Source organism: Heterodontus francisci, chromosome 46 (genome assembly GCF_036365525.1).
Source record: "Heterodontus francisci isolate sHetFra1 chromosome 46, sHetFra1.hap1, whole genome shotgun sequence".
In the NCBI taxonomy this organism is placed as follows: Eukaryota; Metazoa; Chordata; class Chondrichthyes; order Heterodontiformes; family Heterodontidae; genus Heterodontus; species Heterodontus francisci.
This window is the reverse complement of record NC_090416.1, coordinates 12,742,739-12,766,992: the sequence shown is the minus strand read 5'-3', so window position 1 is coordinate 12,766,992 and position 24,254 is coordinate 12,742,739. Positions and strand designations below refer to the sequence as shown.

The 24,254-nt window shown below is 51.8% G+C and overlaps 1 protein-coding gene across 2 annotated transcripts; it reads right to left on the bottom strand.

Annotated features, from left to right (window-relative positions):
- Positions 1–1,365: 1,365 nt before the first annotated feature.
- Positions 1,366–24,254, bottom strand: tmod4 (tropomodulin 4 (muscle)). 2 transcript variants are annotated; one of them, XM_068022666.1, is made up of 10 exons: positions 24,149–24,254; positions 21,092–21,309; positions 17,971–18,127; positions 16,474–16,599; positions 14,599–14,688; positions 13,410–13,546; positions 12,495–12,602; positions 10,877–11,020; positions 2,129–2,273; positions 1,366–1,470 (listed from the first exon to the last, which is right to left on the bottom strand). In XM_068022666.1, exons 2-10 carry the CDS (start codon positions 21,206–21,208, stop codon positions 1,448–1,450), a joined length of 1,047 nt encoding a protein of 348 aa, XP_067878767.1. In that variant the 5' UTR covers positions 21,209–21,309; positions 24,149–24,254; the 3' UTR covers positions 1,366–1,447. The 2 variants fall into 2 exon arrangements, with proteins under 2 accessions (XP_067878767.1, XP_067878768.1); XM_068022667.1 differs by lacking the exon at positions 24,149–24,254 and adding an exon at positions 21,640–21,825.

Below are 24,254 nucleotides of genomic sequence, written 5' to 3'. Positions count from 1 at the left end.
CCCCCATCAAACACTCCCCAGGACAGGTACAGTATGGGGGTTAGATACAGAGTAAAGCTCCCCCTACACTGTCCCCAACAAACACTCCCAGGACAGGTACAGTACGGGGGGTTAGATACAGAGTAAAGCTCCCTCTACACTGTCCCCCATCAAACACTCCCAGGACAGGTACAGTACGGGGGGTTAGATACAGAGTAAAGCTCCCTCTACACTGTCCCCATCAAACACTCCCCAGGACAGGTACAGTACGGAGTTAGATACAGAGTAAAGCTCCCTCTACACTGTCCCCATCAAACACAAAAAAAACGGGGTTAGATACAGTGTAAAGCTCCCTCTACACAATCTCCATCAAACACTCCCAGGACAGGTACAGCACGTGGTTAGATACAGAGTAAAGCTCCCTCTACACTGTCCCCATCAAACACTCCCAGTACAGGTACAGCACGGGGGTTAGATACAGAGTAAAGCTCCCTCTACACTGTCCCCCATCAAACACTCCCAGGACAGGTACAGCACGGGGGTTAGATACAGAGTAAAGCTCCCTCGACATTGTCCCCATCAAACACTCCCAGGACAGGTACAGTACGGGGGTTAGATACAGAGTAAAGCTCCCTCTACACTGTCCCCATCAAACACTCCCAGGACAGGTACAGCATGGGGTTAGATACAGAGTAAAGCTCCCTCTACACTGTCCCCATCAAACACTCCCAGGACAGGTACAGCACGGGGGTTAGATACAGAGTAAAGCTCCCTCTACACTGTCCCCCATCAAACACTCCCAGGACAGGTACAGTACGGGGGTTAGATACAGAGTAAAGCTCCCTCTACACTGTCCCCCATCAAACACTCCCAGGGCAGTGAGGGGATTAGTGCTACATCATGCATTGTATTTATTCCCTAAGCTGTGTGCTAGACACAGTGCCTAACTGTCCTGTTTGCCTTCTCATGACTAACCCTGAGTCAGCGATTGCCTTGGAGCCAAGATGGCGGCCTCATTGTAAAATGATCCGATTCCATTTGCTTAACTCGCACAGACAGGCAAAGGACAAAGCCCCAAAATAATTCGTCCCTTTGTTAATTGGCCCCCTCCCCCCACACAGTCACTGCGAGGCCTCGGGTCCCTCACACGTGGTGGCCGGCCGGCTATTCGGCCGCAGGGGGCATCGCGGGCACCCCCCCCCCCCCCCCCCACCCCCGCTCCTGTCGTCGCTTAACGTCCCCGTCCGCTTTTCCATCGGCTTCGTAAACTGGACAAAATGCACTCGCGGTCGTACATTCTCGATTTTATTTACAACCTTTGTCCCCTCTCCCAACCTGCCCCCCCCTCACAAATCAGCCTGGTAAAGAGGGGCAGCCCTACAGGCACAGAAGCCCTACCTTCCCCCCCACCCCCCCACTCCACGGAGGACTCCACTCGCAGTTCCGTCCATCAGTTCCAAAGCTGTCCTCATCGCCTTCTCTGTTGTCGTACTGCAAGGGAGTGGAAAGACACAACCATTAACCTTTTGGTGTTCCGACAGTCACCAGCAGCAATCCCAACCGTCCCGGCGCCACGCCACGAGACCTCCATGCACCTTTCGGGGGCATCAGGACGTTCCCAAAATGTTTCATGGCCAATGGCGTGCTGAGTTGGAAAGTTTGAGCCCCATAATCCAGGCCGACACTCTCAGTGCCAGTGCTGAGGGAGTGCTGCACTGTCAGAGGTGCCGTCTTTCAGGACGAGACGTTAAACTGAGGACCCCAACCCCACCCCGTCTGCCCCCCACCCAGCGCTATCGAAATGCAAGTCTCTTGTTTTCTAGCCGACTCGAACGCTGCTCCGTGCATATCGGGCGAAGGGACGTGGCTCCGATCTGATCGTTACCTCGAACCCACCCAAAGGTTGGGAACCCGTGTGCCCCACGACAGGGACCTGAGCAGTCAGCCAGGGCTCGTCCACTCTCTGATAACAGCGGGCTGAAACGCAGTGCCGCCACTGTAGTAGAACAGCCTGCCCGCCGCTCACTGCGGCGAGAGGGTCTCGAACTAGGGGGTCACAATCTCGGGATAAGGGGTCGGCCATTTGGGACAGAGACGAGAGGCTGGACGGGGCGGTGGTTCTGAGCGGCCGGACTTGGCCTGTGCTTACACAGTTCATTGTTCTTGGTGATGGCAATAGCCGCCCGGGAGCGTGGGCCCTGCTGTGTGAAGTGATAGCCAAACCGGACAATGTTCTTGTTCTGCTCCAACATGCCAGCAATCTCCATTTCCGTGGCATCGCCAAGCTGGTGACGCTGGGTGAGGCGGAGGGAAAGACAAGAAAAATAACTTCGATCAGTTGAGTGGCTGGCAGTCACGGCAAGACACATCCAACAGGTCCTCTCCACACCCTGCAGTTTCCCATTCTCCTGTACAGACACCCCAGTGAGAGTCAGTGTGTGTGGAACTGTACCCCAGTGAGAGTCAGTGTGTGTGGAACTGTACCCCAGTGAGAGTCAGTGTGTGTGGAACTGTACCCCAAAGAGAGTCAGTGTGTGTGGAACTGTACCCCAGTGAGAGTCAGTGTGTGTGGAACTGTACCCCAGTGAGAGTCAGTGTGTGTGGAACTGTACCCCAGTGAGAGTCAGTGTGTGTGGAACTGTACCCCAGTGAGAGTCAGTGTGTGTGGAACTGTACCCCAGTGAGAGTCAGTGTGTGTGGAACTGTACCCCAAAGAGAGTCAGTGTGTGTGGAACTGTACCCCAAAGAGAGTCAGTGTGTGTGGAACTGTACCCCAAAGAGAGTCAGTGTGTGTGGAACTGTACCCCAAAGAGAGTCAGTGTGTGTGGAACTGTACCCCAGTGAGAGTCAGTGTGTGTGGAACTGTACCCCAAAGAGAGTCAGTGTGTGTGGAACTGTACCCCAAAGAGAGTCAGTGTGTGTGGAACCCGTATTCAGTGAGTCAGTGTGTGTGGAACTGTACCCCAGTGAGAGTCAGTGTGTGTGGAACCCGTATCCAGTGAGTCAGTGTGTGTGGAACTGTACCCCAAAGAGAGTCAGTGTGTGTGGAACTGTACCCCAGTGAGAGTCAGTGTGTGTGGAACTGTACCCCAAAGAGAGTCAGTGTGTGTGGAACTGTACCCCAAAGAGAGTCAGTGTGTGTGGAACTGTACCCCAAAGAGAGTCAGTGTGTGTGGAACTGTACCCCAAAGAGAGTCAGTGTGTGTGGAACTGTACCCCAAATAGAGTCAGTGTGTGTGGAACTGTACCCCAGTGAGAGTCAGTGTGTGTTTTTGACCGTAACCCAGTGAGAGTCAGTGTGTGTGGGACTCGTACCCCAGTGAGAGTCAGTGTGTGTGGAACTGTACCCCATTAGAGTCAGTGTGTGTGGAACTGTACCCCAAAGAGAGTCAGTGTGTGTGGAACCCGTATTCAGTGAGTCAGTGTGTGTGGAACTGTACCCCAGTGAAAGTCAGTGTGTGTGGAACCCGTATCCAGTGAGTCAGTGTGTGTGGAACTGTACCCCAAAGAGAGTCAGTGTGTGTGGAACTGTACCCCAGTGAGAGTCAGTGTGTGTGGAACTGTACCCCAAAGAGAGTCAGTGTGTGTGGAACTGTACCCCAAAGAGAGTCAGTGTGTGTGGAACTGTACCCCAAAGAGAGTCAGTGTGTGTGAACTGTACCCCAAAGAGAGTCAGTGTGTGTGGAACTGTACCCCAAATAGAGTCAGTGTGTGTGGAACTGTACCCCAGTGAGAGTCAGTGTGTGTTTTTGACCGTAACCCAGTGAGAGTCAGTGTGTGTGGGACTCGTACCCCAGTGAGAGTCAGTGTGTGTGGAACTGTACCCCATTAGAGTCAGTGTGTGTTTTTGACCGTAACCCAGTGAGAGTCAGTGTGTGTGGGACTCGTACCCCAGTGAGAGTCAGTGTGTGTGGAACTGTACCCCAAAGAGAGTCAGTGTGTGTGGAACTGTACCCCAAAGAGAGTCAGTGTGTGTGGAACTGTACCCCAAAGAGAGTCAGTGTGTGTGGAACTGTACCCCAAAGAGAGTCAGTGTGTGTGGAACTGTACCCCAAAGAGAGTCAGTGTGTGTGGAACTGTACCCCAGTGAGAGTCAGTGTGTGTGGAACTGTACCCCAGTGAGAGTCAGTGTGTGTTTTTGACCGTAACCCAGTGAGAGTCAATGTGTGTGGGACTCGTACCCCAGTGAGAGTCAGTGTGTGTGGAACTGTACCCCAGTGAGAGTCAGTGTGTGTTTTTGACCGTAACCCAGTGAGAGTCAGTGTGTGTGGGACTCGTACCCCAGTGAGAGTCAGTGTGTGTGGGGCCCGTAACCCAGTGAGAGTCAGTGTGTGTGGAACTGTACCCCAGTGAGAGTCAGTGTGTGTGGAACCCGTACCTCAGCGAGAGTCAGTGTGTGTGGGACCCGTACCCCAGTGATAGTCAGTGTGTGTGGGACCCGTACCCCAGTGAGAGTCAGTGTGTGTGGGACCCGTACCCCAGTGAGAGTCAGTGTGTGTGCAACTGTACCCCAGCGAGAGTCAGTGTGTCCAGAATTGTACCCTAGTGAGAGTCAGTGTGTGTGGAACTGTACCCCAGCGAGAGTCAGTGTGTCCAGAATTGTACCCTAGTGAGAGTCAGTGTGTGTGGAACCTGCACCCAAGTGAGAGTCAGTGTGTGTGGAACCCTACCCCTGTGAGAGTCAGTGTGTCTGGAACCGTACCCCAGTGAGAGTCAGTGTGTGTGGAACCCGTACCCCAGTGAGAGTCAGTGTGTGTGGAACTGTACCCCAGTGAAAGTCAGTGTGTGTGGAATTGTACCCCAAAGAGAGTCAGTGTGTGTGGAACTGTACCCCAAAGAGAGTCAGTGTGTGTGGAACTGTACCCCAAAGAGAGTCAGTGTGTGTGGAACTGTACCCCAAAGAGAGTCAGTGTGTGTGGAACTGTACCCCAGTGAGAGTCAGTGTGTGTGGAACTGTACCCCAGTGAAAGTCAGTGTGTGTGGAATTGTACCCCAAAGAGAGTCAGTGTGTGTGGAACTGTACCCCAAAGGGAGTCAGTGTGTGTGGAACTGTACCCCAAAGGGAGTCAGTGTGTGTGGAACTGTACCCCAGTGAGAGTCAGTGTGTGTGGAACTGTACCCCAAAGAGAGTCAGTGTGTGTGGAACTGTACCCCAGTGAGAGTCAGTGTGTGTGGGACCCGTACCCCAGTGAGCGTCAGTCTGTGTGGCACCCGTACCCAGTGAGAGTCAGAGTGTGTGCAACTGTACCCCAGCGAGAGTCAGTGTGTCCAGAATTGTACCCTAGTGAGAGTCAGTGTGTGTGGGACATATACTCCAGGGAGAGTCAGTGTGTGTGGAACCCGTACCCCAGTGAGAGTCAGTGTGTGTGGAACTGTACCCCAGTGAGAGTCAGTGTGTCCAGAATTGTACCCTAGTGAGAGTCAGTGTGTGTGGGACATATACTCCAGGGAGAGTCAGTGTGTGTGGAACCCGTATCCCAGTGAGAGTCAGTGTGTGTTCAACTGTACGCCAGTGAGAATCAGTGAGTGTGGGACCCGTACCCCAGTGAGAGTCAGTGTGTGTGGAACTGTACCCCAGTGAGAATCAGTGTGTGTGGGACCCGTACCCCAGTGAGAGTCAGTGTGTGTTGGACCCGTACCCCAGTGAGAGTCTGTGTGTGTGGAACGTGTACCCCAGGGAGAGTCTGTGTGTGTGGAACCCGTACCCCAGTGAGAGTCAGTGCGTGTGGAACTGTACCCCAGTGATAGTCAAAGTGTGTGGAACCCTACCCCAGTGAGAGTCAGTGTGTGTTGGACCCGTACCCCAGTGAGAGACTGTGTGTGTTGGACCCGTACCCCAGTGAGAGTCAGTGTGTGTGGAACCCGTACCCCAGTGAGAGTCAGTGTGTGTGGGACGTGTACCCCAGTGAGAGTCAGTGTGTGTGGAACCCGTACCCCAGTGAGAGTCAGTGCGTGTGGAACTGTACCCCAGTGATAGTCAATGTGTGTGGAACCCGTACCCCAGTGAGAGTCAGTGTGTGTGGGACGTGTACCCCAGTGAGAGTCAGTGTCTGTGGAACCTGTACCCCAGTGAGAGTCAGTGTGTGTGGGACGTGTACCCCAGTGAGAGTCAGTGTGTGTGGGACGTGTACCCCAGTGAGAGTCAGTGTCTGTGGAACGTGTACCCCAGTGAGAGTCAGTGTCTGTGGAACCTGTACCCCAGTGAGAGTCAGTGTGTGTGAGACCCGTACCCCAGTGAGAGTCAGTGTGTGTCGAACGTGTACGCCAGTGAGAGTCAGTGTGTGTGGAACTGTACCCCAGTGATAGTCAGTGTGTGTGAAACCCTACCCCTGTGAGAGTCAGTGTGTGTGGGACGTGTACCCCAGTGAGAGTCAGTGTGTGTGGAACTGTACCCCAGTGAGAGTCAGTGTGTGTGGGACGTGTACCCCAGTGAGAGTCAGTGTGTGTGGAACTGTACCCCATTAGAGTCAGTGTGTGTTTTTGACCGTAACCCAGTGAGAGTCAGTGTGTGTGGGACTCGTACCCCAGTGAGAGTCAGTGTGTGTGGAACTGTACCCCAAAGAGAGTCAGTGTGTGTGGAACTGTACCCCAAAGAGAGTCAGTGTGTGTGGAACTGTACCCCAAAGAGAGTCAGTGTGTGTGGAACTGTACCCCAAAGAGAGTCAGTGTGTGTGGAACTGTACCCCAAAGAGAGTCAGTGTGTGTGGAACTGTACCCCAGTGAGAGTCAGTGTGTGTGGAACTGTACCCCAGTGAGAGTCAGTGTGTGTTTTTGACCGTAACCCAGTGAGAGTCAATGTGTGTGGGACTCGTACCCCAGTGAGAGTCAGTGTGTGTGGAACTGTACCCCAGTGAGAGTCAGTGTGTGTTTTTGACCGTAACCCAGTGAGAGTCAGTGTGTGTGGGACTCGTACCCCAGTGAGAGTCAGTGTGTGTGGGGCCCGTAACCCAGTGAGAGTCAGTGTGTGTGGAACTGTACCCCAGTGAGAGTCAGTGTGTGTGGAACCCGTACCTCAGCGAGAGTCAGTGTGTGTGGGACCCGTACCCCAGTGATAGTCAGTGTGTGTGGGACCCGTACCCCAGTGAGAGTCAGTGTGTGTGGGACCCGTACCCCAGTGAGAGTCAGTGTGTGTGCAACTGTACCCCAGCGAGAGTCAGTGTGTCCAGAATTGTACCCTAGTGAGAGTCAGTGTGTGTGGAACTGTACCCCAGCGAGAGTCAGTGTGTCCAGAATTGTACCCTAGTGAGAGTCAGTGTGTGTGGAACCTGCACCCAAGTGAGAGTCAGTGTGTGTGGAACCCTACCCCTGTGAGAGTCAGTGTGTCTGGAACCGTACCCCAGTGAGAGTCAGTGTGTGTGGAACCCGTACCCCAGTGAGAGTCAGTGTGTGTGGAACTGTACCCCAGTGAAAGTCAGTGTGTGTGGAATTGTACCCCAAAGAGAGTCAGTGTGTGTGGAACTGTACCCCAAAGAGAGTCAGTGTGTGTGGAACTGTACCCCAAAGAGAGTCAGTGTGTGTGGAACTGTACCCCAAAGAGAGTCAGTGTGTGTGGAACTGTACCCCAGTGAGAGTCAGTGTGTGTGGAACTGTACCCCAGTGAAAGTCAGTGTGTGTGGAATTGTACCCCAAAGAGAGTCAGTGTGTGTGGAACTGTACCCCAAAGGGAGTCAGTGTGTGTGGAACTGTACCCCAAAGGGAGTCAGTGTGTGTGGAACTGTACCCCAGTGAGAGTCAGTGTGTGTGGAACTGTACCCCAGTGAGAGTCAGTGTGTGTGGAACTGTACCCCAGTGAGAGTCAGTGTGTGTGGGACCCGTACCCCAGTGAGCGTCAGTCTGTGTGGCACCCGTACCCAGTGAGAGTCAGAGTGTGTGCAACTGTACCCCAGCGAGAGTCAGTGTGTCCAGAATTGTACCCTAGTGAGAGTCAGTGTGTGTGGGACATATACTCCAGGGAGAGTCAGTGTGTGTGGAACCCGTACCCCAGTGAGAGTCAGTGTGTGTGGAACTGTACCCCAGTGAGAGTCAGTGTGTCCAGAATTGTACCCTAGTGAGAGTCAGTGTGTGTGGGACATATACTCCAGGGAGAGTCAGTGTGTGTGGAACCCGTACCCCAGTGAGAGTCAGTGTGTGTTGGACCCGTACCCCAGTGAGAGTCTGTGTGTGTGGAACGTGTACCCCAGGGAGAGTCTGTGTGTGTGGAACCCGTACCCCAGTGAGAGTCAGTGCGTGTGGAACTGTACCCCAGTGATAGTCAAAGTGTGTGGAACCCTACCCCAGTGAGAGTCAGTGTGTGTTGGACCCGTACCCCAGTGAGAGACTGTGTGTGTTGGACCCGTACCCCAGTGAGAGTCAGTGTGTGTGGAACCCGTACCCCAGTGAGAGTCAGTGTGTGTGGGACGTGTACCCCAGTGAGAGTCAGTGTGTGTGGAACCCGTACCCCAGTGAGAGTCAGTGCGTGTGGAACTGTACCCCAGTGATAGTCAATGTGTGTGGAACCCGTACCCCAGTGAGAGTCAGTGTGTGTGGGACGTGTACCCCAGTGAGAGTCAGTGTCTGTGGAACCTGTACCCCAGTGAGAGTCAGTGTGTGTGGGACGTGTACCCCAGTGAGAGTCAGTGTGTGTGGGACGTGTAACCTAGTGAGAGTCAGTGTCTGTGGAACCTGTACCCCAGTGAGAGTCAGTGTGTGTGGGACCCGTACCCCAGTGAGAGTCAGTGTGTGTCGAACGTGTATGCCAGTGATAGTCAATGTGTGTGGAACCCGTACCCCAGTGAGAGTCAGTGTGTGTGGAACTGTACCCCAGTGAGAGTCAGTGTGTGTGAAACCCTACCCCTGTGAGAGTCAGTGTGTGTGGGACGTGTACCCCAGTGAGAGTCAGTGTGTGTGGGACGTGTACCCCAGTGAGAGTCAGTGTCTGTGGAACGTGTACCCCAGTGAGAGTCAGTGTCTGTGGAACGTGTACCCCAGTGAGAGTCAGTGTGTGTGGGACCCGTACCCCAGTGAGAGTCAGTGTGTGTGGGACGTGTACCCCAGTGAGAGTCAGTGTGTGTGGAACTGTACCCCAGTGATAGTCAGTGTGTGTGAAACCCTACCCCTGTGAGAGTCAGTGTGTGTGGGACGTGTACCCCAGTGAGAGTCAGTGTCTGTGGAACCTGTACCCCAGTGAGAGTCAGTGTGTGTGGAACCCGTACCCCAGTGATAGTCAGTGTGTGTGAAACCCTACCCCTGTGAGAGTCAGTGTGTGTGGGATGTGTACCCCAGTGAGAGTCAGTGTCTGTGGAACCTGTACCCCAGTGAGAGTCAGTGTGTGTGGGACCCGTACCCCAGTGAGAGTCAGTGTGTGTCGGACGTGTACCCCAGTGAGAGTCAGTGTGTGTGGGACCCGTACCCCAGTGAGAGTCAGTGTGTGTGGAACCTGTACCCCAGTGAGAGTCAGTGTGTGTTGGACGTGTACCCCAGTGAGAGTCAGTGTGTGTGGAACCTGTACCCCAGTGAGAGTCAGTGTGTGTGGAACCTGTACCCCAGTGAGAGTCAGTGTGTGTGGAACCTGTACCCCAGTGAGAGTCAGTGTGTGTGGAACCTGTACCCCAGTGAGAGTCAGTGTCTGTGGAACCTGTACCCCAGTGAGAGTCAGTGTGTGTGGGACCCGTATCCCAGTGAGAGTCAGTGTGTGTGGAACCTGTACCCCAGTGAGAGTCAGTGTCTGTGGAACCTGTACCCCAGTGAGAGTCAGTGTGTGTGGGACCCATACACCAGTGAGAGTCAGTGTGTGTTGGACGTGTACCCCAGTGAGAGTCAGTGTGTGTGGAACCTGTACCCCAGTGAGAGTCAGTGTGTGTGGAACCTGTACCCCAGTGAGAGTCAGTGTGTGCGGGACGTGTACCCCAGTGAGAGTCAGTGTGTGTGGGACGTGTACCCCAGTGAGAGTCAGTGTGTGTGGGACGTGTACCCCAGTGAGAGTCAGTGTGTGTGGGACGTGTACCCCAGTGAGAGTCAGTGTGTGTGGGACGTGTACCCCAGTGAGAGTCAGTGTGTGTGGGACGTGTACCCCAGTGAGGGTCAGTGTGTGTGGGACGTGTACCCCAGTGAGAGTCAGTGTGTGTGGGACGTGTACCCCAGTGAGAGTCAGTGTGTGTGGGACGTGTACCCCAGTGAGAGTCAGTGTGTGTGGGACGTGTACCCCAGTGAGAGTCAGTGTGTGTGGGACGTGTACCCCAGTGAGAGTCAGTGTGTGTGGGACGTGTACCCCAGTGAGAGTCAGTGTGTGTGGGACGTGTACCCCAGTGAGAGTCAGTGTGTGTGGGACGTGTACCCCAGTGAGAGTCAGTGTGTGTGGGACGTGTACCCCAGTGAGAGTCAGTGTGTGTGGGACGTGTACCCCAGTGAGAGTCAGTGTGTGTGGGACGTGTACCCCAGTGAGAGTCAGTGTGTGTGGGACGTGTACCCCAGTGAGAGTCAGTGTGTGTGGGACGTGTACCCCAGTGAGAGTCAGTGTGTGTGGGACGTGTACCCCAGTGAGAGTCAGTGTGTGTGGGACGTGTACCCCAGTGAGAGTCAGTGTGTGTGGGACGTGTACCCCAGTGAGAGTCAGTGTGTGTGGGACGTGTACCCCAGTGAGAGTCAGTGTGTGTGGGACGTGTACCCCAGTGAGAGTCAGTGTGTGTGGGACGTGTACCCCAGTGAGAGTCAGTGTGTGTGGGACGTGTACCCCAGTGAGAGTCAGTGTGTGTGGGACGTGTACCCCAGTGAGAGTCAGTGTGTGTGGGACGTGTACCCCAGTGAGAGTAAGCATCTTCTGTTGTGGATTCTGGAAGGTGTGAAGCCATCATGAAGAAAGATGGGGAATGTGGGGTGGTGTTTACACTGCGGAACCTGTGGCTCCAGGTCTCTCACTCACCTGGTTGTCTATCTTTAATTCAGTCAGGGTGCTGTTCTCTTTCACCGCTCGAACTATAGCCAGCATCGCTGCACCGCTAATAAAGTTCGACTCGATATTGAGACTCGTCAGTGTGGAGTTTTCCTTCAACATTTCAGCCAGAGCCTAACACAAAACAGAACGACATACACAGCTTGGTTAGTTTATCTTTCGCAGTGCAGTCAGGACAACGCCCATTAATGTCCAGCCTGTACACCCCCGAAGCCCGAGTTTTAATAGAATATATGCCTGATGACATTCAAGTTTCAATTAGAGGTCATCAATTTTCTAAAACAAACAGCACAGATTAGTTGGGTCCAATTGGCCCATCTCTGTGCCGGATATTCCACTTCGCGAAACACATTAATCGCCCGACACCAAACTGCAAGAGCTTTCCCACAACTCGCCTTTTTGTGCATCTCCTACCTTTGCAGGAGAAACATCAGCTCGACAAATCACTGAAGGTGGCAGGGCAGGTTGAGAAAGTGGTTAATAAGGTTTAAAGAGGATCCTGGGCTTCATAAATAGAGGCACCGAGTACAAAAGCAAGGAAGTTACGGTGAACCTTCATAGAACACTGGTTCAGCCTCAGCTGGAGTATTGTGTCCAATTCTGGGCACCACACTTTAGGAAGGATGTTGACGTATTGGAGAGAGTGCGGAAAAGATTCACGAGAATAATTCCAGGGATGAGGGACTTCAGTTACGTGGATTGATTGGTAGAAGCTGGGGCTGCTCTCTTTGGTGAAGAGAGGATTAAGAGGTGATTTGATAGAGGTGTTCAAAATCATGAGGGGTCTGGACAGAGTAGATAGGGAGAAACAGTTCCCACTGGCGGAAGGATCGAGCACCAGAGGGCACCGATTTAAGGTGATTGGCAAAAGGAGCAACAGCGACACGAGGGAAAACCTTTTCAACGCAGTGACTGGTTCGGATCTGGAATGCACTGCCTGACAGCGTGGTGGAAGCAGGTTCAATCGAGGCTATGAGAAAGAGAATTGGATAATTACCTGTTGCGAAAACATTTTTCAGGGCTCCAGGGAAAAGACAGGGAGAGCGGGACTGGGTGCGTTTCTCTTGCAGAGAGCCGCAAGACAGATATAACCCTTGCAGTCAGTTGTAAAAGATCCCAACAGTAAAGAACACGAGGGCCACTATTGGAGACATGACGTGTGCTGAGTGCCCGAGAGGGGCAGACGTCTCATCCAGAAAGGCGGCACCTCCGACAGTGCGGCACTCCCTCAGTACTGGCACTGGGAGTGTCGGCCTGGATTATAGGCTCAAGCCCCGAGAGTGGGCCTTCGAACCCAGGACCTCCTGCTGCTGACTGGGATACAAACAAAGACACTTGTTGCTTTCAAGTCTGATACACCCAGTATACATCACGTCTCCAGTTACTCACATGCTGCCTTCCCAAAGTAGAATTTAATGGAAGGAATCCATCTATACTTGGGACAGAGCTGTCCAAAACACAGATCGGGAACGAACATTTTGAAGTTGGTCACCAATGATGGCAGCAGCAAGGAAACAGTCCGGTGAATCTCTTCATAAACTGGACGGTAACCCGTCTCTCACTGTTTCTGGGCCCAGGTTGTACTTACATAAGCAACAGGATCGTTACTACGAGTGGCCACCATGCACAGTCTCTTCACTTGCGTGTTGTGCTTCATGGCCTCTGCAAACTCCTTAAGCGTCTGTATGGGAACGTCCTGCAGACAGAGGGAGGGTAGCTTTTCAGTGAATAAAACCTCATTTTACCCAGCTTTACTCTGTACATCCATACAGTGTAGAGGGAGCTTTACTCTGTATCGAACCCCGTGCTGTACCTGTCCTGGGAGTGTTTGATGGGGGACAGTGTAGAGGGAGCTTTACTCTGTATCTAACCCCCGTGCTGTACCTGTCCTGGGAGTGTTTGATGGGGGACAGTGTAGAGGGAGCTTTACTCTGTATCTAACCCCCCGTGCTGTACCTGGCCTGGGAGTGTTTGATGGGGACAGTGTAGAGGGAGCTTTACTCTGTATCTAACCCCCGTGCTGTACCTGTCCTGGGAGTGTTTGATGGGGACAGTGTAGAGGGAGCTTTACTCTGTATCTAACCCCCCGTGCTGTACCTGGCCTGGGAGTGTTTGATGGGGACAGTGTAGAGGGAGCTTTACTCTGTATCTAACCACTGTGCTGTACCCGTCCTGGGAGTGTTTGATGGGGGACAGTGTAGAGGGAGCTTTACTCTGTATCTAACCCCTGTGCTGTACCTGTCCTGGGAGTGTTTGATGGGGACAGTATTATATCTCCCAGTGGGGTCTTCCTGGAGCATTCATCCCCTGACCTCCAATCAATGCATACAAAGAAAATGAACAATGTTTTTTTTTTAAGGCCGGTATCATTTTCTCATTGGCTCCCATTGCCTGGGAGATTAATCTCAGATGCCTGGAGAATCTAGGACTATCCTGGAGACTTGGAGACCCTTACTGGAGATGACGAGAAGACTCAAGACACATCAACTAGGAGAGGCATCACCTTAATGTTGTTCAGGTTGACCTCGACCAGATCCTTATCATTGTTCTTGATTTTCTTCAGGGTCTTCTCCACATCGGTATCATTGGGCGGTTCATCGGGAACAGGTTTATACTCGTAGCTGTCTGGTTTCACCACACCTGCAGACCAAGGCAGAAACTTTATTACCGGGACTGTCTCATTCGCTGTCATATCTCCCGCCTTGAGCCTCCCCTGCTCAGAGGACAGCAGGAGGAGGCCGTTCAGCCCCTCGAGCCTGCTCCGCCATCCAGCGAGATCCCGGCCGATCTGCACGTGCACCCCGTTTGCCCGCCTCGGCTTCAGACCCCTGGGACAGGAGGGTCGCCCATGTGAGGGGGGATTGAGCAGGAAAGCAGGGTTCGGGTAGAAGATCAGCCGCGATAGTATTGAATGGCAGAGCAGGCTCGAGGGGCCGAATGGCCTCCTCCCACTCCTACTCCTTATGTTCCCACGATTCGTTGAGCTGCTTCATCTGGGAGAGTTCCACCCTTTGCGTGAAGAAGTGCTTCCTAACTTCTCTCCCAAGTGGACCGCTTCCAACTTCAAGGTGTGCTAGACTCCCCCCACCAGGACTTACTCACGGTGTTCTTTGTTTGCGACCAGGTTTGACTTAAATCCCGTGTTGGGATGTGGCCGTCACGGGCAAGGCTGGCATTTATTGCCCAGCCCGAGCAACTCGGGAAGGAGCCACCTCTTTGGTAACAGCCAACAGGACATCAGAAAACCTGCAGACTGGGCAGGCAAGTGGCAAACACTGTTTAACCTCCATGAGTGTGAGTTGAGGCACTTTGGTCACAAAAAAAAACAAAGGCATCACCGACAACCTTAGAAAATAAGGAACTCAGTGGTAGATGAATCCAAAACTCGGGGCCATCAGTATAAAACAGTCACTCGTAAATCCAATCGGGAATTCAGGAGAAATCTCTTTACCCCGGGGAGTGGTGAGAATGTGGAACTCACAGGGAGTGAGTTGGGGTGAATAGCAGAGATGCTGTCAAATGGAAATTAAACGAGTACATGAGAAAAAAGGGGATAGAAAGATATGCTGAAAGACTTAGCAGCCTCACTTGAGTGATATATCTGGAGGAACGCGCCCAATATGATGTTATCAGAAATCGAAGAGGAAGATGGAGAGAAATAATGCTAGATTAGAGTCAAGAACAATACCTACTGTTAATTCCTTCCTTGTTTATGATCGTTCCACATCCCAGTGCATCATAATACTGTTTGTTACTCATAAGTTTGTACATTCCCAGGATAGCTGCAATCAAAAGGACAAGCATAATTACTACAAGGCCTTCCGTGCACGGAGTCAGACACAGAGTAAAGCTCCCTCTACGCTGACCCAACCATAGATGGGTCCCTGCCCCATTTTATCATTTCACATTCCCCTGTGCCGTGCAGGATCAGTGGCCATTTTGAGCTGCGGGCCTACAGGAACTGGATCCAGACTGACGTCAATTCTCGCAGGCCCCTGACAACCAGCGCACCCCAAGGGACGTTTCATGCCCATTAGTATTTGTATAGATTCGGAAGGCCAGGCCCTGTTGTGCATGGCACTGCAGCACCATCACGTACAGATAGATGGATCTGCCACATGTGCTCTATATTGAGGTCTTGGCTGCTGGCCAGGTGCTGACCAGTGGGAATTGGAGATCCCCGATAGAGAATTGGAGCTTGCAATGGTCCAGAGAGATTCTCGCGGCAGCTCCTGTCCCCACAGGTCACAGCTGTGAACTGTGTTCCTTTGCCAAGGAGAGGTTTAACCCGGGTCAGTGTCCCTGTGACTGCTTCCCATCGCTCCCTCCTGCACAACGCAGTGTTCCTGTCTCTCTCTCTCTCACACGTTACTCAGTGCGAGCCTAAAATCCAGGCCGACACCCCCAGCACCAGTACTGAAGGAGTGCTGCACTGTCGGAGGTGCCGTCTTTCAGGATGAGATGTTAAACTGAGGGTCCACTGTATTAACTAGACCTGATCAGGTGGACATAGAGAAGATGTTTCCACTTGTGGGGGGAGACCAGAACTAGGGGGCCATCAATATAAGACAGTCACTAATAAATCCAATGGGGAATTCAGGAGAAACCTCTTTCCCCAGAGAGTGGTGAGAATGTGGAACTCGCTACCACAGGGAGTGGTTGAGCGGAATAGCAGAGAAGTATTTAAGGGGAAGCTGGATAAACACATGAGGGAGAAAGGAATAGAGGGATACAACAACTACTTGCATTTATGTAGCCCCTTTAACACAGTAAAACCTCCCAAGGTGCTTCACAGGAGCGTTAATCAGACATAATCTCACCCCGAGCCACACAAGGAGATATTAGGGGACAGGCGACCGAAAGCTCGGTCAAAGAGGTTGGTTTTAAGGAGCGTCTTAAAGCAAGAGAGAGAGAGAGAGAGAGAGGCGGAGAGGTTTAGGGAGGGAATTCCAGAGCTTAGGGCCCCCCAGGCAGCTGAAGGCACGGCCGCCAATGGTGGAGCTATGGGAATCGGGGGGGATGGGCGAGAGGACGGAATTGGAGGAGCGCAGAGATCTCGGAGGGTTGTAGGGGCTGGAGGAGGTGACAGAGGTAGGGAGGGGATGAGAGGTAAGTAGTAAGTGAGGAGGCTGGTGGGAGCGTAAGCCCCTGGGCATGTACCAGGATGGGCCGAATGGTCGGTCGCGATTGGCTTCTATGCAATGATAGTAGTGGGGCAGAACAGGAGGGGTAAGTTGAATCCCAGTGCTGCTGCTCATCAAATACAATCTCCCTGAAGCCTGAGCATGTATCCACTCAACTCAGATGTCAAATGGCATTTGACGCGCTGACATATAACCCATGTTCCGAGGGAATCTAATCCTGACGGGCACACGATTTTAAGTAACCTAATCTTGTTTAGCTGTGTCTCATCAGATTTGAGTCCCTGTGCGAGGGAGTGCGCATACTACTGAGGGTCTTCCTGTTTATACAGGATCTTTTATTTCACCCCTGGCTTTCTCGTTTAGCTCCAGCCGTCTCTCAGACACATCCCTTCCCTCCCCTCCGGACTGACAGGCTGCTCTTACCGGCTATATCGCACATCTCAGCATCGGTGGCATTAGCGAGAGCTTCCTCCAGCTCTGGCTCCAGAATCACATCAGCATCCTTCTCAAACTGTGTCTTCACACGCACATTAGCAACAAACGGCTTTCCTGCACAACCCAGAGAGAGGGAGTTATAGGGAGAGAGAGAGAGGAGGATATAGAGAGAGAGAAGGGGGAGAGAGAGAGGGGGAGGAGAGAGCGAGTGTGGTTGCACTTCACAAAAAACAGTGTCACACAGCTCGACAGGCTTTGAGCCTGTGCAGATGCCACATCACTAAAACTCCCACATTCCTCTGATCTGTTTCCAAGAATATTCACATCCCAAAACTTCCCTCTAACTGTCCCATCAAACACTCCCAGGACAGGTACAGTACGGGGGGTGAGATACAGAGTAAAGCTCCCTCTACACTGTCCCCATCAAACACTCCCAGGACTGGTACAGCACGGGGGTTAGATACAGAGTAAAGCTCCCTCTACACTGTCCCCATCAAACACTCACAAGACAGGTACAGCACGGGGGTTAGATACAGAGTAAAGCTCCCTCTATACTGTCCCCATCAAACACTCCCAGGACAGGTACAGCACGGGGGTTAAATACAGAGTAAAGCTCCCTCTATACTGTCCCCATCAAACACTCCCAGGACAGGTACAGCACGGGGGTTAAATACAGAGTAAAGCTCCCTCTATACTGTCCCCATCAAACACTCCCAGGACAGGTACAGCACGGGGGTTAAATACAGAGTAAAGCTCCCTCTACACTGTCCCCCATCAAACACTCCCAGGACAGGTACAGCACGGGGGTTAGATACAGAGTAAAGCTCCCTCTACACTGTCCCCATCAAACACTCCCAGGACAGGTACAGCACGGGGGTTAGATATAGAGTAAAGCTCCCTCTACACTGTCCCCATCAAACACTCCCAGGACAGGTACAGCACGGGGGTTAGATACAGAGTAAAGCTCCCTCGACACTGTCCCCATCAAACACTCCCAGGACAGGTACAGCACGGGGTTAGATACAGAGTAAAGCTCCCTCTACACTGTCCCCATCAAACACTCCCAGGACAGGTACAGCACGGGGTTAGATAGAGAGTAAAACTCCCTCTACACTGTCCCCATCAAACACTCCCAGGACAGGTACAGCACGGGGGTTAGATACAGAGTAAAGCTCCCTCTATACTGTCCCCATCAAACACTCCCAGGACAGGTACAGCACGGGGTTAGATAGAGAGTAAAACTCCCTCTCTCCTCTTTTACCTCACATACTCATACTTCAAGTGTGCTGAAACAGGTGAGTGGTAATTCGACTGTAAAGGGCATCGCAGATGAGGCTAAACCTTTCCCAAGCTTGCATCATGCAGGCAGGGTAACAAAGTCAATCATTTCCTCTCACAAGCCCACACCCTCTGCAAACTAAGGGCATCGAGGCCTAACTGTTGGAACTCTCTGATGCAGCCATCGAATCATCCTCAATTCCCCACCTCGTTTCTCTCCGGTGAATGGTATCAGGTCCTCCCGGTCCTCCACCTCCATGGCCTCCTTCTCCAGGTAGTCGAGCAGCTGGTCTCGGTCGTAGGGCCCAGTCGGGTTCTTCTTGGTCTGGTCCCTCTGCCGCATTCCTGCTGGCAAGAGTGCGTTCTGGGTGCAGGGAGGGGAAAGGGAGACAGAGACAGTAAGTGAGCAGGAGAGAGACAGAGTGAGAGACATATACACACACATAGACAGAGAGAGACAGACAGACAGGGAGAGAGAGACAGACACAGACGGACAGAGAGAGAGACATAGAGATAGAGCAGGGAAAGAGAGAGAGAGAGAGAAAGAACAGGAGACAGAGAGAAAGAACAGAGAGACACGGAGAGAGAGAGACAGACAGACAATGAGAACAGACAGAGAGAGAAAAAGACAGACGGACAGAGAGAGAGAGAGACATAGAGATAGAGCAGGAAAGAGAGAGAGAGAAAGAACAGCGAGACAGAGAGAAAGAACAGAGAGACACGGAGAGAGAGACAGACAGACAATGACAGAACAGACAGAGAGAAACGTATAGACAGAGAGAGAAAAAGACAGACGGACAGAGAGAGAGAGAGAGACATAGAGATAGAGCAGGGAAAGAGAGAGAGAGAGAGAAAGAACAGCGAGACAGAGAGAGAAAGAACAGAAAGACACGGAGAGAGAGACAGACAGACAATGAGAGAACAGACAGAGAGAAACGTACAGACAGAGAGAGAAAATGACAGACGGACAGAGAGAGAGATAGAGATAGAGCAGGGAAAGAGAGAGAGAGAGAGAGAAAGAACAGCGAGACAGAGAGAGAAAGAACAGAGAGACACGGAGAGAGAGACAGACAGACAATGAGAGAACAGACAAAGAGAAACGTACAGACAGAGAGAGAAAAAGACAGACGGACAGAGAGAGAAAAAGACAGACGGACAGAGAGAGGGAGAGACAGAGAGAGATAGACAGAAAGAGGTAGAGAGATATAAACAGAAAGAGGTAGAGAGAGACAGACAGACAGAGATAGACAGAGAGAGAGAGAGAGATAGAGATAGAGCAGGGAAAGAGAGAGAGAGAGAGAAAGAACAGCGAGACAGAGAGAGAAAGAACAGAGAGACACGGAGAGAGAGACAGACAATGAGAGAACAGACAAAGAGAAACGTACAGACAGAGAGAAAAAGACAGACGGACAGAGAGAGACAGACAGACGGAGATAGAGAGGGAGAGACAGAGAGAGATAGACAGAAAGAGGTAGAGAGAGATAAACAGAAAGAGGTAGAGAGAGAGAGACAGACAGAGAGAGAGAGAGAGAGAGACAGAGAGAGAGAGAGAGAGAGAGAGAGAGAGAGACAGACAGAGATAGACAGAGAGAGACAGACAGAGAGAGAGAGAGAGAGAGAGAGAGAGACAGATTTAGAATATTTAGCCTGCTCAGCCCCAAATTGGGCAAACCGCCCATCACCCATCTCCTCCTCTCCACCCTCCCCACACATGCACGCACACACACAAACACACAGGTCATTGAAGGGAAAGAAAAAAAGAAAACAGTGTGGCTATTTGCCCACATGAGGCATCACGGCCCCTGACCTCATCTGCTATCCATCCGGTGCTGGAATGTGGCTGGAAAGCAAGAAAAATGTGCATTTCTATAACGCCTTCCACCACCCCAGTACGCCCCAATGAAGTACTTTTGAAGCATAGTTGCTTGTTGTAATGTCAAAAACGCAGCAGCCAATTTGTGCACAGCAAGATCCTACAAGCAGCTATGTGATAAATGATCCCGATCATCTGGTTTTTTTTAGTGATTTTAGTTGAGGGAGAAATATTGGGCCCCAGGACGCCGGGGAGAACTTCCACCCTGCTTTTCTTCCAATAGCGGCCGTGGGATCTTTTACATCTGCCTGAGAGGGGCAGACGCGGGCCTTGGTTTAACACAGGGGTGTCCAACCTTTTCCTGTGAAGGGCCACATTATAATTTTTGACCCAGATAGGGGGCCGGTGAGCAAATTTTGGAGAGATAAAGGCATTAGAAATTTATTTTATTATGAATCAAAACAACAACAAAAAAAAGTGCATTTTTGTGAACAATTTTTGAATGAGAAGACTAATTTATTACCTTACTTTCTCGTCACTATGTTGAACGCAGATTTAGTGAGATACCTGGCATTGTTTGTGCTTGCAGAAGTAGACAATGTCTGCCCGCACACTTGATGTAGCAATGAAGCATATTTAGGACAGATACCCATCCGTCAGGAGTGATCTTGATGGCGCTCTGTCTCCATCTCTCTCTGTGACCCCCCCCACCCCACACCTGCTCCCGGTGCCCGGTTACCCTGGAACCCTGCCCCCAGGGCCTGGGCCCCGGCGGCTCCTCCCCAGTGACCGTGGCGGCGATGAAGAGCCCAGGTTGGCTCCGTACGCAGGCAGAGCAATTGCTGGGCCTGGGGCCCCGAGCTCAAAGCCGGGAAGGCCGCATGGGGAATAGAGATCGGGGTGGGGCAGACTGCAGCTTAGCCCGGGCGTCACCATCTTACTAAAGGAGCCAGAACATCAGATACTGCAGAGTGTCTGCCACCTTGGTGAAGGAGGACATGCACAGTGAGTCGTCTCCACCAAGTCAGTAAATGAGCTGCAGCCATTGTCAGGCACGGCAGGTTGAGCTGAGCCAGAAGAAGCCAATGGCAGATTTCCAGCGGAAATTTCCCATCCTTGGCGGGCTGGATGGAAACCTTCGGATGTTGGACAACCCTGGTTTAACGTCTCATCCTGAAAGATGGCGCCTCCGACAGTGCAGCACTCCCTCAGTACTGGCACCGGGAGCATCAGCCTGGATTTTGGGCTGGAAACTTTGGAATGGGAGCTTCCCGCGTTTCCTACACTCCATTTCGTAAGGGGCTTGATTGGCTGTGAGGCACTTTGGGACTTTCAGAGGTGGGGAAAGGCACTAGACAAATGCAGGACCTTTCAGTACCCTGGCCTGTAAATGGATTGGGGACGGGTTACTTCGCAACACGTCAATCTGCCCCCTCCAGCCATTTCCCCCCCCACTCCCCCCACCGTGACGGCTGCCCCCTCGTGCCACCATTGCCCACCCGAGCTTCTTCTCACCTCAGGGTCCATCTCCGTCAGCTCGTAGTCCAGCTGCTCCAGCTCGTGCTCGGACAGCTGCCCGAGGATCTGGTCCTCGTCAATGTTCAGGTACTTCGACATGTTGTGGTGCGCCATCTTGCAATCTGCGGGGGGGTTCCCTGGGTTTCCAGCCAAAACTGTGTTGTCCCCCCCCACCCCCCAACCAAAACGAACAAACAGCAGTGGGTCTCCTTAACCTGTGGGAAGGAACAAAAGCAGCAGATGAAAGCAGTACCACCACCGACCGCGGGTTCCAATTCCGCCACGTGATCTTACATCAGAAGCAAGGAGGCAGCCATTCAGCCCCTCGGCCGTGCAATAAGATCACGGACGATTTCCTACCCCGACGCCGCCTTCCTGCTTTAACCCAGGTTCCTCCGGCACAGAAAGGGAGGGGGGCATTCAGCCCGTCCTGTCTGTGCCAGCTCGCTGAATGGTTTACACAATTAGTCCCGCCCTGGCAACAGGCCAAATGGTGCCCAGCCACAGCTCAGTGGGTAACTCTCTCATCTCTCAGTCATTGTCACCTTGCTGTCTGTGGGAGCTTGCTGTGCGCGGATTGGCTGCCGCGTTACCCACATTAGAACAGTGACCGCACTTCAGTCCCGCAAAAGCGCTTTAGGATGCCGTGATGGGGCACTATAGTAATGTACATTTTCCCTTGTCCCTGAATCTATCTGAACATGCACACTCAACGCTGCCGGAGACTGCTCTGGTGATAAGACTGAAGGGGAGTCACCCTAACCAGGCTATCGTCAACCTGCAGACAGAGAGAGAGAGAGAGAGATCCATCCAGCTGCCAGACTGAGATATTTGGGGTGATTACTGGACAATACAACAAGGCCTCAGTACACTCCTGGAGCTGCACAAATGGGGTCAAAGACTGCGAGCAGTCACACACTCCTCTAAATACACAAGATTCTCCATCGGTCTCATCCTATCTTCTTCCCATGATACTAACCGTGTCCATCCCCTTGGCTTCCTAACCCTTAATCCAACAAAAATCAATCAATCTCAGTTTGGAAATTTCCAATTGACCCTCCCCCCCACCAACCTCGACAGCTTTTTGGGGGAGAGAGTTCCAGATTTCCCACTCCCACTTTGTGTGAAGAAGTGCTTCCTGACATCACCCCCTGAACGGCCTGGCTCCAATTTTAAGGTTCTGCCCCCTTGTTCTGGACTCCCCCTCCCCCCCACCAGAGGAAATAGTTTCTCTCTATCGACCCGATCGAATCCTTTAATCGTCTTAAACCCCCTCGATTAGATCACCCCCTTAATTTTCTTAGCATCTACCCTGTCAAGCGGTGATGGGCGAACAGGACCTGGTGCGAGTTAGGACATGTGGGATCAGAGACATGAAAACTTCGAGCCAAAAAAAAATTATTTTCCAACATTTCCTGTTCACTCCCGAGATGCAGGTGTTGCTCATACTTTCGAAATGTGTGTTTGAGAGAAAGAGTATTTCTTGAACATAATCAGTGAAGGAACAAAGCAATTGAAAGCGGGACTAACATTTGGGAACGCAGTCATGAATCGAACTGGGCCGCAATTTTAAACCACTGGAATAAAAATCATAGGAAGCATTCAAAAAAAGTTTTCAAAACAATTCTTAAAACTCTCTTAACAAAATTATCGGAGATATTGGACTGTCAGTCAAAACCAACCAATCAGGTAGCAAAGGGCCTGTTCGCTTTCTGATTGGCCAGGGGAAGGCGGGCCCACGCAATTATTGGTGTGTTGATCAACCAATAGCAGGAGAGTGTTTGGGGGGGGGCGGGGTGCTGATTGGAGGGAGGAGGTCACATGATGAAACCGTGAGGCATACGTCCAACCAGGGTTGGGAATCCTAACCAGAGGGCGCCATTGAAACTTCAAAGAGTTTCTGGCGCAAAGTAGGATGGTTTTAGGGGTTGGTTTTACTCTACTAAAAAGAAAAGAAACAGGTAGCTCGGATGCTCTCTGTAGAAACCAGGCTGTGGCTCAGCATTGGCACTCTCACCTCGCAGTCGGAAGGTCGCGGATTTGAGATCCGCACTGACTTGAGGAGATAAATCTAAGCCAGCAGTGCCAGTACTGGGGGAGTGCTGCACTGTCAGAGGTGCCGTCTTTCAGAATAAACCTTAAAACTGGGTCTTTAAGATTATGAAAGGTTTCGATGTAGAGAAGACTTGGGGGAGACCAGAACTAGGGAGGCATCAATATAAGACAGTCACTAATAAATCCAATGGGGAATTCAGGAGAAACCTCTTTCCCCAGAGAGTGGTGAGAATGTGGAACTCGCTACCACAGGGAGTGGTTGAGGGGGAATAGCGGAGATACGTTTAAGGGGGAAGCTGGATAAACACATGAGGGAGAAAGGAATAGAAGGATATGGGGATCGGGTGAGATGAAGAGGGGGCGTGGGAAGAGGCTCGTGTGGAGCAGGAACACCAGCACGGAGCGGATGGGCCGAATGGCCTGTTTCGGTGCTGGAAATTTCTGAAACATTCCCACCGATGCTATTTGGAAAGGGAGCAGAATTCAGGTTACAAAAAGGCTGCAAATGTGGAAATAGAACTCAACCAACAGCCCTTCAAAGGGAGCTGAATTCTCCGCCCAACCGAGCATAATAGGAACTGAACCTGTAATGGGTTTTTTTTAAAAGAGCATATCACATTAAAATGCACAGATAAACCTCAGCCCCTAGAAAGTCAACACGATTTGTCTCTTTAACTGAATCACTCACCTGCAAGTCACCTGCCAAAAAAAAACCGAGCAACTACTTAAGACCCTAACAGGACCCAGTCTGGGGCATTAAATTCACTGCAAAGAATTAGAAAGGGAACAGCAGATAAATGTTTGGAAGAGAGAGAGAGAAAAGTTTGGATTCTAAAGTTAACTTCATTCCAACTGGGCTTTTCCTTTGCAACTTGCATGGAGAAGTAACAAAATTAAAAAGTTTCCTGGTCAATTTCAACTTTCCCCCCCGGCCCCGGACAAAACAGAAAGTATACTTCAAGTTACAAGAGATATTACCAAGCAGTTACAAGGGCTTACCAGAGGCTCCTGGTTGCAAATGAAAGGCTTGTCCTGGTTTGGGATGATCTAAACTGGCCGCAAACTCTTGTCAAATCAGCAAATGACTCATCTGGGATTAAGCTGG